This window comes from Myotis davidii, unplaced genomic scaffold, assembly GCF_000327345.1.
Source record: "Myotis davidii unplaced genomic scaffold, ASM32734v1 scaffold78, whole genome shotgun sequence".
In the NCBI taxonomy this organism is placed as follows: domain Eukaryota; kingdom Metazoa; phylum Chordata; class Mammalia; order Chiroptera; family Vespertilionidae; genus Myotis; species Myotis davidii.
The window spans coordinates 1,547,999-1,561,244 of record NW_006290305.1 but is presented as its reverse complement, the minus strand read 5'-3'; the positions used below and the strand labels follow the sequence as shown (position 1 = coordinate 1,561,244).

Sequence of the window (13,246 nt, the reverse complement as noted above, 5' to 3'; positions counted from 1 at the left end):
ACAGGGGAAGGCGCCCTAACTCCCCAATCAGCCCTGCTCTGAGCCTGACCAGGGGCTGCACCTAGGGATTGGGCCTGTCCTCTGCCACCCGGGAGCAGGCCTAAGCCAGCAGGGCATTATCTCCCTAGGGGTCCCAGACTGCGAGAGGGCACAGGCCGGGCTGAGGGAGCTCCCCCTCCCCCGTGAGTGCACAAATTTTTGTGCACCGGGCCTCTAAAATATATATATATATATTTTTTAATGTACTTCTTAATGTGCATCTGGTCAAAAAAGCTTTGAAAGTCATTGTACTACATTATACACTGTCCTCTGTAGAACTATCCAGGGGAGATTCCTATTAAACCGCAGTATTAGGAATAGCCACGATTCTCCTGATCAGCCAGTTCATTATTTTATTAGTCACTAAAACTTAAAGCTAATTGTATTTGTTGACCTCCAGGAAGTTTAGGGCAAATTCTCAGAGCAATTACCTAGAAACATATAGCATATTTTTGTAAGTAAATTCGATCTTATTATTTACCTAACCTTATTTTCTCTTTGCTCCATTATGTTAACTACATAGTTTTTTGCATTGTATATATGTACCTTTATTCATCATTTCAAATCTTTGTGAAATAAAACAGGGAATAAACTGGAAACTCATAAACATAACATAATTTAATTAAAATGGCCAATTTACTCTTACCTGGTAATACAGTATTCTTTATCTCCTTGGATTCCCAAATACCGTGGCCTTGCACCTGTTGCTATGACAAATTTTGCAGCAGTATAATAAGTCTCTTGTCCTTTTCTATTGGTTGCCTTTAAAAAAGAAAAGTAAACTTCACTTCTCAACCAATACTACAAAGTACCAGACACCATGGACAAACTAGTTACCACCCTTATGGAGCTTCCCATCAACAGGAACAGACATGCAAAAATAGCAATGCAGTATGATAAGCACCACCATAGAAAATAGAAGTCTTTACAAAACATTAACCAAAAGACCACAGTGGGAGTGGAGTAGGGGACTGGAAAGCTAGGCATGAAAGGCTCCATAGTTAGTAACATTTTAAGTAGGGATGAGAAAAGTGAAAAGATTTTAGAGAAATTGACATCTAAAGAGAGAATAGTACATAAAAATGCACACAGGCCTGAAAGCAGCTGGCATATGGGGAACAGGGCATGTACCTTGGTTGCGGGCACATACCCAGTAGGGATTGTGCAGGAGGCAGCTGATTGATGTTTCTAACTCTCTATCCCAACTCCTTCCTCTTTGTGAAAAATTAATAAAATATATTTTTTAAAAAATTCCAAAAGCAATGAAAGTGTTTAAACTAGGAGGTGGTTTCAGTGGGCTAGAGGGAGGGCAGCCTAGAGACAAAGACCTACTACAAACAAACAGTGCAAGCTGTGAAGATGAAGTGGGAGGAACCTGAAGTTTCCTGCTGGAGTAACTGGAGAGACACTGGTATCACTAAGTGAGTAGGCATAGAAGAGGCAAGTCTGGCTGAGAATGATGGCTTATTCAACCAACTATACCAGGCAAATGACAGTGTGAATACGGATACTGACTGGAGTATAGCAGATATTTCTAGTTATGTTCCATGTGAATGATGCCATTTAAATTAGCCCATGTATAGTTCTAAAGGGGTAGCTTTAATTGGACCACCTCACATCTTTCTAGAGACAAGAAATGACTACAAAATACCCTCAAATTCTGTCAAGATCACTGCACACTGTGCTACAAAAGCTGAGTATAAAAATAAATGGGTGCTGAGGATGATATTTGGCTGTCTTTCATAACTACAATTTAAAAGTTTTGTGTTCATTAAAATGGTTTCATTTTCCTTACATATTGATCATATAACACATAAACATTACATTTATAAATTTATAAAATATACTAATTCTTATGCTACCTTTAATACTTTTATGAATATATATATTAAAGTTTTAATTAAGGTTTCATTTTTTTAATTAACAGTATTAAAATTTTGATTGTTTAAAATTGTTTAAACTTTTTCTTTTAAGATGGCAATGAGCCTGACCAGTGTGCTCAGTGGTTGAGCATGACCTATGAGCCTGCACCCCGGTCAGGCACATGCTGGGGTGCAGGCTTGAGCCTCAGTAGGAGGTGTGCAGGAGGCAACCAATCGATGTATCTCTTTCATCATTGATGTTTCTATATCTCTCCTTCTCCCTTCCTCTCTGAAATTAATTACAAAAATTTTTTAAAGATGGCAAATAAGTTTAAATCAACAGTTTTCTTTAAAAGGCAATTTCTTTAATTTAGCCAGACTTGTGAAATGCACTGACAATGGAGGAGCATGCGCTAACTATAGTCCTTAACATAAACATGGAATTTTAGTTCAAGGCACGTACAAGCAGTAATATAGGGAAAGCAATGAACAAGATAAAATATTCAGAGAGTACCTTTATTTTATGGCGTTCGACAAATTCTCCATAGGAATTTACATAGGCCACAGACTTCTCCCTCAAAGACAGCCCATAGCTCCAATTTAGAGAGCCAATGTGGTTTTGAATAGCTTCTGTCATGATCTCCCAGTTGTGCTTTACTGGAAATAAGTAACCAGGATGAAGTTATCAAGTGGCTCTTCCTATAAATGGTAAATTATATACAACCGCACAAGCCACATGACATATTGCTTTAAAAGATCAAGAAATGAACAAAAAATAAATAGCAACTTAAACCTTTTTTATGCCAGTTATGGTTTATACTTTTCTCTTTTATATTATAAAACATGCAAAAAAGCATAATTCTGAAAAGAATAAAACTGGAAAAAATATCCATGGGGAACAGAATGGAGAAAACTAGCTCTCCCATGGCCGTGCATGCAAAGTTATGAGGCAAGAAGATCATCACTACTCAGGAGCACGCAAGGACATTTTCACATGGTTGGCTTGCTGCACGTGGCCTTCTGCAGGTGAAGGGAAGCAGGTCTCAGATCAGTGAGCACTGCATATTCGCCTCCCCAGACAGGCCAGGCTAGTCCCATCTGGTTCACCCGGTGGTGGTTTTTATGATAGTGGATATCCTATATTTATTCGTGATAAATGTGGTTAGTACTCACCATTGCATAGCATTTTTATTAAAATGTCTACGCACTTCCTTTTGAAGTTGGGATGGGAGTTGATGGAATCAGATTTCTCATCAACCCTGTACCTTTTAGGTGGAGTTTATTTCCAGGCATTCACCTTATCTGCTGCTGCTGGTTCCCAAAGGAGACACCACCATATTTATAAGACACAGAAGCCAGCCGGCGGCTCCCATCAAACTAGATGAGACCCATGAAGACAAACCCAGCCAACTAAGGGTTCACCTCTGGTCACATTTGGAGACTCACCGCCTCTAGCACTCTCAAGAAAGGCTCCACCGCTAACCATCAGGAACATGGGACATTACAGTGCAGGCAAGAGGAAGAGGTCACAGTACAGAAAGGCTTGGCCAATGTAAACGTTTATAATAAAGTCAACTAAGATTTTGAAATCCAGAGAGTCATTCCGTTACTACATTACCCAACTCCCTCCCCATGATCCCAGGAGGTTACAACCCAGCAGTGGCACATACCCTCATATCCTAAGATAACTGCCTCACTTCCCCAATAGTTGGAAAAGCTATTTTTCCAACCCTTAAAGTATCATTTATCCCAAGGACCTTGTCAGTTAAATTCACACTTCATATCCTTGTTTCTGGTTATTAATGTAAAAGACATTCTATATTAGAGGTTCCCACACATGGCTGCACATCAGGACCCCTGGGAATCATGTTAAAATGTACAGATTCTAGGACCCACCTCAAACCTATGCAATCAGGAGCAGGACCACAGGAGGCTCCTAATGAATGTTAATTAAACAAATTTTAAACTAGCTATAGAAATACAAATAGCAAGTCTTTCTCTAAGAAACTCATTCTTTCTTTTCTCTTAATCTATATTTTTTTATACCAGTACCCACCTTGTTGATTATACTCCCAGCCAAATTTCCTTGAGTCTTTTAATGCCTGCCCCAAAAGGGCAGCTTGATGCATCAATTTCTTAGGAACACAACCTACATTTACACAAGTACCACCAAGACCTGAAAAAGAAAATAATAATTTTAATGTTTGTGTGTGTGTGTGTAGTTTTACACGTGTGCGGAGTCAGTGTTATTAAAATATGGAAATGGCCTTCCCAGTGTGGTTCAGTGGTTGAGCATTGACCTATGAACCAGGAGGTCATAGTACAATCCCCAGAGAGGGCACATGCCTGGGTTGTGAGCTCGATCCTCACTGTAGGGTGTGCAGGAAGCAGCCAATCAATGATTCTCATCATTGATGTTTCTACTTTTCTCTCCCTCTCCCTTCCTCTCTGAAATCAATAAAAATATATGTATTTTTTAAATTAAAATATGGAGATGACAAATTTGAATGTTTGGGGTCAACATCATACTCCACAATAACATGCAAATGATTACCCAAACTTTTTAAGCACAGGTCTGTGAAGGAGGCCCAAGGATGAGCAAAAATGTGGATGTGCATTTTAACAGTTTTCTGGAGATGCTGTCCAAAACTTTCATTTGAGTCTAACCTACGAAGGAATCAGAACTGTATTAATTACCAGGTGTACCGGTTAATAATGCAAATTTTGTAATCAAAGAAAACACAATAATTTCAAGAGAAACATCAAAAGTGCTTTATTTATAGTAATGTCCATCACTAGCTACACATTTTCCCCATCCTTCCGGTATTTTGTGGTTATTGTCCCAACAGAACTTTTCTTGTTTTGAGGCAAACCATTAAGAGACCCAATTTTCCATTTCTTCGTACGTTTTGAAGTGCTGCTCAGAAAGTGCGTGTGCCATTGATTGGAACAAGTGGTAATCTGAAGGAGCAAGGTCTGGTGAATACGGTAGGTGGGTTAATACTTCCCAGGCTAGATCTTTTAACGGGTCTTTAACTGGTTTTGAAATGTATGATGGTGCATTATCATGAAGCAAAATTACTTTGCCGTATCTTCTGGCACATTCTGGTTGTTTCATGATCAAAGCGTGTTTCAAATTGATTATTTGTTGTCGGCAGCGATCAATATTAACGGTTTCACCTGGTTCTAGAAACTCATAATACACCACACCTTCCTGATCCCACCAAACGCAGAGAATTGTCTTCTTTCCGAAGCGATTTGGCCTTGCAGTCGATGTTGGTGGTTGACCTGGATCAACCCATGATTTTGTGCGCTTGAGATTCTCAAAATAAATCCCCTTTGAATTAAAACTTCCCACAAATGCTCTTTTTTTTGTAATGAAATTCAACATTTTTAAGCATAAAAATATCTATGATGTTAACACCTTCAGAAAATTTGACATATGAAGTTTTTGTTAAATTTTTAAAAACTCTATTTGATTTTTTACAGAGAGGAAGGGAGAAGGATAGAGAGTTAGAAACATCGATGAGAGAGACACATCGATCAGCTACCTCCTGCACACCCCCTACTGGGGATATGCCTGCAACCAAGGTATATGCCCTTGATCAGAATCGAACCTGGGACCCTTCAGTCCGCAGGCCGATGCTCTGTCCACTGAGCCAAACTGGTCAGGGTTGACATATGCACTTTTGAAGCTTATTGTCAATACAACAAAAGAGCATACATATCAAATCGCATATATATATATAAACATATGTGTAATTCTATCTATTGAAAAAAATCCGCATTATTAACCAGTACACCTGGTATATACTAAACCAGTGGCCAGAACCCCAGATTCCAGACTTTTCTCTTTGTAACTCTGACTCCGCTGAGCCAATAGTAGGTCCACTGCAATGCAAATTAGCTTTACTAATATAAAATTCTTGGCTATAATTTTTTTTTAGTAAGGTTGAATTTTTAAAAATAATTTTCATATTTTGTCAGGGCTCTGGCAGCAAATAGATGACAACTTCAAGCTGGGTAATTAAGTTTATAGAGAAATTATTACTGGGGTATGGGCAAGAAAAGCAAGGAGGGATAGAACAATAGTAACAACTACTAACAGTGGGCTCATCACCAACCCTACATGAGGGACTAGCACACCACGTAGGTGCCACAGACCAAAGAGGGGCTGTGGCTTTCCATAGGGGATGGAGCCAGCTTGCAGCAACCAAGGGAGGGAACCAAGAAAATGAAGACCCCCACTCCATCCTCCTCCCTCCTTCTGTACTCCTCCCATTTCCCCAAATGGCCAAGCCCAACCTGAAGCCAGAGGGCAAGATACCAATTCATCAGCCTTCTGGGATATAAAACAGGGTAGAGACCATAAAGAATGGAATTAAAGCATAAACAGAAAATATCCAGCACAAAATCTATGTGTTCTATTTTATAGTGGAAAGGTGAGCACTCTCGTCTACAGCAAAGTCAAAGGCCTTAAGCTCACTGTGCACTTCAAACTGACTTGGAACAATCACACACACACTATTCAACTGACCATCATATAGCCATGAAAGTCAGTTATTAAATCAATGCAGAAACACAAAAAAATGTTACAGCAAACTTAAGTGAGCATGACACAGTTTACACTGCAATCACAACTATGTGGAAGTATTAAATGCATGTGTGTAAAAATTATTATGGCAAAAGTGTTGGAATACTAGGTCATGGAATTTTTTTTTTTTTAATCTTCCCTAAGCACTTGTTAACGATATGATGGTCTTAGGACAATTACTTTACCTCACTAAGACCCAGTTTCCTCACCTATGGAACAGGCTAGTCATACCTCCTGAGATTGTTGTGACAATTAAATGAGATTAAACAAAGCAAAAATGTATGTAAAGAGCGCAAAGAACAACAAAGAAAAACAGCTTACCCCAGGATGTACCCTGAGGTGACGGGACCACAAAATCTAGCACCATTACTTTCTTTCCCAAAATGGCAGCTTCCTAGGGAAAACAGTGACATATAAAGATCTTGTCATTTTCCTCCCCCCAATTTTTCTATTCCCTAAATAAAAAGGCTGTGTTGGTGTCATAACATAGTCTTTTTTGTTTATTAAGCCAGCTACTACAATAAAAGCTTGGACTGTAACATTAAAATTGACTTTTTTTTTTTTAAGTAGCAGAAGAAAAGTCTTATGACAATCATCAGGGAAATTATCTTCAAATTTTACTTTTTTCATACCTGAGCACATGCAAGGCCACCAGAACCACCGCCAATGACAATGAGGTCATAATCATATGTTGACTCTTTTTGAAGAAGCTTCTGTAATAAACCACTCTGATGTGCCTATGGTTTAATGAGAGAATATGGTATGACTTGTTTTAAAACTGTTTCTTTTTACTCTATGTTTAATCAGCATGGATTTCTCTTATAAAAATACTAGAGGCCCAGTGCATGAAAATTCGTACACTAAGGGGGTCCCATAGCCTGGCTTGCGCCCTCTCACAGTCCGGAACCCCTCAGGGGATGTCCGACTGATGGCTTAGGCCCACTCCCCAGGGGATTGGGCCTAATCTAGCGGTCAGACATTCCTCTGGTAACCTGGGAGCCCTCGGGGGATGTCCAACTAACTGTCAAAGTACATGTTTGTTATCTCCTGATAGGTAGGCATGTGTCAAATGACCCAGAGGTCATGGCTTTATATCTGTTAGATGAGGCCCTTTTCTTTGGCCTAATCATTAACACGTTAAGCGCCCAGTCACCGGTGACTGACATTATACTTTCCCTCCGGAAGACAAAACAGGCTGGGTGCTTAACGTGTTAAAATATTATACCCAAGCACAATAAAATAGCCAAATACCACTCTCCTCTACATTTTGTTCACCTGTGCTAGGATTCCTTTTGAAAAAAATTCTTGCCCTGACCGGTTTGGCTCAGTGCACAGAGTGCCGGCCTGCGGACTCAAGGGTCCCAGGTTTGATTCCGGTCAAGGGCATGTACCTTGGTTGCGGGCACATCCCCAGAGGGGAGTGTGCAGGAGGCAGCTGATCGATGTTTCTCTCTAACTGATGTTTCTAACTCTCTATCTCTCTCCCTTCCTCTGTAAAAAAATCAATAAAATATATTTAAAAAAAAATTATTATGCATCCTCAGTAGGACATGGATTTCAAATTTCTCATGGTTTCTCATAAATTGATCTAAAATTTGCAGCTTATTAATAAATTTCCTATATAAAATATACATTTTGTTTTTTCTTTCAACAATGATCATGAGCCTGGCTCTTCACTCTATTCTCTTATTCATTTGGTCCTTCTTGTGATCAGAAGTAGCTTAAATGAGGTTAGAGGATCAAATATGATTTAGCAATAGTTTTCTTTATATGAAGTTAGTTGCTCAATCCTATTATGTGGGCTTTAGAAATACCATGCTAGAACCAGCTCATACTGGGAAGCACAACAGAAGTGCTAGGAAACTACAGGACTCAATGGATGTAATGTGGCCCACTGAAGGATGGATGCCAATAGAGGCTTTCAGCACATTCTAAAAAGAACTCCTTTGGCCTCCTTACTTTTAAGTGCCATGAGAGATATCTGTCTCCTAGGCCTTTTAATCCTGAAATAGAGTGACTATCTCTGCATCTCCAGATTCATCCTCTGTCATCATTTTCTACATTAGGATTGGCAGGACCACCATTCGTGAAGGTGTTTAGGGTCTATGATTACAGTACTTACCACCATGTGAATTGAGTTATAGTTTCTAGGACTAATACAACAGACTGTTACTAGATTAACAATACTAATCATAAGAGTAAGATACAATGTAGATCATCTTTTTCCCCCACGAAAAATATAATTATAATTTCAGATATAGCACAGTGTGGCTCAGCAGTTGAACATCAACCCATACACCAAGAGGTAGGTCATTAGCTCGATTCCCAGTCAGGGCACATGCCCAGGTTGCAGGCTTGATCCCCAGTAGGGGATGTTGCAGGAGGCAGCCGATCAATATTTCTCTCTTAGTAATGTTTCTATCTCTCTCTCTCCCTTCTCCCTCTCCCTTCCTCTCTCTAAAAATTAATCAAAGTATATTTTTTAAAAATTTTAGATATAAGTACTTAACCAATCACTGATTACTATCATTTGCATACATACATAAAGAATATAAGAGAGCAGAATTTTAATAAAAGTAAATAACTAGTTATAAAATAAGAACCTTATTTAATAAACATCAGTTTTTTTAAAAATATATTTTATTGATTTTTTACAGAGAGGAAGGGAGAGAGATAGAGAGTTAGAAACATCGATGAGAGAGAGACATCGATCAGCTGCTTCCTGCACACTCCCCACTGGGGATGTGCCCGCAACCTAGGTACATGCCCTTGACCGGAATCGAACCTGGGATCTTTCAGTTCGCAGGCTGACGCTCTATCCACTGAGCCAAACCGGTTTCGGCTAAACATCAGTTTTTATCTACTACTGTTTAACTAAATGATTCCTGTTTATTTCTGCATTCTAGGAATCAAAAATTCAAAGGCATGGAACTTTGCAAAGCTCCCAGGGTTAGCAGCCTTGACAGAAATTCTACTTACCCTAGCCAAGAACGTTAGCATTGATCTCATTTTAATAAACCTTAAAAAAGAACAGACCTTGTTTTTCCCCCCATCAGGAAGAAGAGACCAAGGTCTCCAGGGTGGTCCACCTGGTTGTCTGACAACCTTACTCAAAGCCTTCTCTTTCTTAGTTTCTGAAATCTGAGTTGGTAGAAAAGCTAATTTCTGTCAAAGTAATAATCAAAGTCATCTGATAAGCATCCTATACACTTTTCATCTTACAACTTCCAAAAGACTAATAGGCTCCTAAAAATCATTTTATCCCCTTTTAAATATTTTTAAAAACAAAATTTGAACAAACAGCATTCAAAAACACATAATACCATTATTACCTGGAAAGTTCGGTCACATCCACCCATATGTACTTTATTCACAAAAATATTGGGCACCGTTTTCTGATTAGTGATTTCTGACAGCACTTCTTGAACATTGGCCCCATCATCTAAAGAATAAAAAATTAAATATATAAAAACACTGAAAGGGTTCCAAACCTTTGTGAGTCAAAATGAAGTGTTACAATACTTAAATGCTCCCACATACACATCCATACAAGGTCAGCGTATAATTACTTTATGAAATAATGACTTAAACGGGGAAAACATCCAGGTTTTCAAGGGACACCTTTAAGAATACAGATGAAGTAACTGATTCCTTTGAAAATAAACCCTTCTAAGTTAGATTCTGATATATAATTTCTTGGTTAAGAAAAGAATCCTCTTTAAACAGCTAATATCAAGATAAAATCCTCTTTAAATAGCAAATATCAAATATCAACAGTAATAACTTCGAAAATATTTCCTACATTTATATTTGAAAAATCTTTATGATAATAGTCCAAAATCTGTCCTCTACCCCTAAAAATAAAACCAGGCCACAACTACCTAAAACTATTGGGCATGCTCTTTAGAAAAGTCTCACAGACTTAAGAACATTTCACTAATTAAGGTGCCTGTTTAAAAGGAGTTGGGGAAGTCCCATGTCCTGTACATTCAATTAAAATGATTGAATTCATTTTTAGGGTGACCCATTATACTGCTGAAACAACAGTATAGTCAACTTCAATGATTAAATTTCCAGCTGTCCCATTCTTTTCCTGTGATCATGCACAAGGATGAAAGGAGATTAAGTATATAAAGTTTGTAACACACTGGCTCACAGTAAGCAGTAAATACCACTAATCTATAATAATAAAAGTTTAATAAGCTAATTAGACCAGACAACCTTCTGGACGAAGCCGGGGCTATGAGGGAAGCCCGAGTCCCAGATCCCGGATGCCAGCAGCCGGAGGGAAGCCTGGGTCTCGGGTGCCAGAGGGAAGCTGGTGCCGGCAACTGGGGGAAGGAAGGCCTACTCTTGCATGAATTTCAGGCATTGGGCCTCTAGTATATAAATGAAAAAACTACACCAAATTATCTGTCCTATATAGAGAGGTTCATTTTCTACATGGTTGAATGTAGATAAAAACAGCTCATGTGACCCAAAGAGACAAGAGTAAACTGAATTGAACAAAGCAAATGCAAAGAAGTCAATCTTGTTGACATTTACCGAAACAACAGTATGCACTAACATTCCACTTACCAACTTGGTCAAGTTCCAAGATATTATATTCAACTCCCAAAGAAGAAAAGAGTTCTTTAACCTGTAACAAAAATTTGCTTTTACTCTCAGAGTCAACAGAGTTATGAAATATGGACATAGTAATGAAGATGTCCAAAATAAATGTTCTTCAGAAATATGAGCTCTAGACTCTGGTTGTTTGTTGTTTTTAATCCTCACCTGAAAATATGTTTTTATTGATATATTTTAGAGAGAGAGGAAGGGGAAGAAAGAGAGAAACATCTGTGAGAAACATTGATCAACTGCCGCCCATATGTGCCCCAACAAGGGATTGAACCCACACCCTAGGTACGTTCCCTGATTGGGAATTGAACCCTCCACCTTTGGTGGGTGGGATGATGCTCCAGCCAACTGTGCCACTCAGCCAGGGCGGTTTATTTTTTTTATTCCCTTCCTCTATACATCTTCCCAGAATAATCTCAGCCCATCTCTTCCCTTATTTTACCATTTGAAACCTCAACTTTCAACTTTTGCCCAAATCCCTTTTCGGAACTCAAGGCTGGCAAAAAATGTTTCTTCACCTGAATGTCCCCAGGCACCTCACATGCAATATGCCCAAAATAAAACTCATCACTTCCTACATACATTTTCCTCTTTTTGTGTTTCCTTTCTACAGTCATTAAAGCATTCAACAAAAATTCATCCATCAAATACTTATTATGTAGTCAAGCTATAACAATGAATAAGACACAATCCCTGCCCCCAGGAGGGGAAACAGACAAATAAATTGACAATTCACACTGCCACTATTCACCAGCTGCCTGAACAAGAAGAAATCCTAGGGCCTTGCTATGTAAACAGGAGACAGAGGACCAGCAGCACAGGCATCACCTAGCAGCTTATGAGACATGGAATCAGGTCCTGGATCAAAAGCTGCATTTTAACAACTTTGTGAAGCACTACCTATGAGCCATTTTAATGCCTCCCTCTTTTGCAACATCTTCCTACCCTACACTAACTCCCCATCCATCCAATTAATTACTAAGTCGTATCAATCCTCTGCTGAGCTACTTCATCTTTCTGGTTCCCAACAGTTGCTATCTTAATTTGAGCAGTTTCTCAGTAACATCCTCCAAGTTCTCTCTGCAACCAGCTTTGTCCCTTCCAGTTCTCTAAACTGCAACCAAAAGGAGGCTCTAAAGTCTACTTTTCACCATTACTTAAACCCTTCAAGGTCCTCTAAAGCCCCGAGAGGTTCTGATTCCAGGATGGAGACAAGGAGCCTGGCAGATTCACTCCCTAACAAAACATCCACAACTGGTGAAATTATTTTAAAAATAACCATTGAAAGTCTCTGGAAATTGGCCTAAGGGCACACAACAAATGAAGAAACATGTATTCAAGAAAATCTACTAGATGCCAACATAAACAGGGAGAGTCTGAGGCACTTAAGCCTTAATCCACACCCGTCCTCCTCTGTCCTGGGTCAGCTTGATAGAAGCTCCACTTCGAGTGAGTAGCAAAGTCCCTGATACCTAGTCATCAAAAGGGGCGGACCACCAGCATTTCCCATTCTCCCCACAGCTCTGAGTGGCAAAGGCTACATTCCTGACGAGTGTGGCCAAAAACATGGGGGCCCCTTCCTCAGCCCACTTGTAGGGTGAAGTTCCACGTTGGGAGCAAGGTCTCAGAGGTTTTGCTCAGGGAATTTTTTTTTGGAAAGAGGTAAACCATAAGATCAGAGAGTTCAGAAGCTCTACCCAAAGGAAATTACTTTATTTTAAACTGTGTGGAAGTTCAAGTCCAAATGTGGTCGTGAAAATAATGGGAATTTTAATGATACGCAATGAAGAGGAGGCTGGTAATTCCAGGAGAACAATAAGATAATCTGTAAGACAGTTAGTTTAACAGAAAGAAAAAAATAATAAAGAAAAAAATAGAAAGAGAGAGCTAAGAATAAGAGTATTTCTAGGATAAGAATAGTCTTAAACTTGCCATGAAACTATCTCTGCAAAGGGGCCTAGATTTAATTCGATAAGAGTGTGGAACAATTTATCCTCCAGGGCATTGTAAGAAATAATAGCACAAGCAGCCTGAAATTAATGCTGCATAATATCTGGGTCTGATACCAGGAGAGAGAGAAAAATATAACACAGACAAGAGTGCTGCTAAAATCCCTGTCATCCCAGGGTGA

The 13,246-nt window shown here is 39.1% G+C and overlaps 1 protein-coding gene across 2 annotated transcripts in view; it reads right to left on the bottom strand.

The window, feature by feature from the left end:
• The window catches only part of TXNRD3 (thioredoxin reductase 3), a 37,487-nt gene that overhangs the window by 21,900 nt on the left and 2,341 nt on the right, over positions 1 to 13,246 (bottom strand). Inside the window, exons 2-8 of one of the 2 annotated variants that reach the window (XM_006763227.2) lie at positions 11,074 to 11,134; positions 9,828 to 9,937; positions 7,128 to 7,232; positions 6,817 to 6,889; positions 3,958 to 4,077; positions 2,416 to 2,558; positions 686 to 801 (exon numbers count right to left, since the gene is read on the bottom strand). In XM_006763227.2, coding sequence (XP_006763290.1) covers positions 686 to 801; positions 2,416 to 2,558; positions 3,958 to 4,077; positions 6,817 to 6,889; positions 7,128 to 7,232; positions 9,828 to 9,937; positions 11,074 to 11,134 — 728 coding nt within the window. Of the gene's footprint in view, positions 1 to 685; positions 802 to 2,415; positions 2,559 to 3,957; positions 4,078 to 6,816; positions 6,890 to 7,127; positions 7,233 to 8,454; positions 8,649 to 9,827; positions 9,938 to 11,073; positions 11,135 to 13,246 lie in introns of those variants that run through there. The other variant, XM_015563573.1, reaches the window with a different exon arrangement.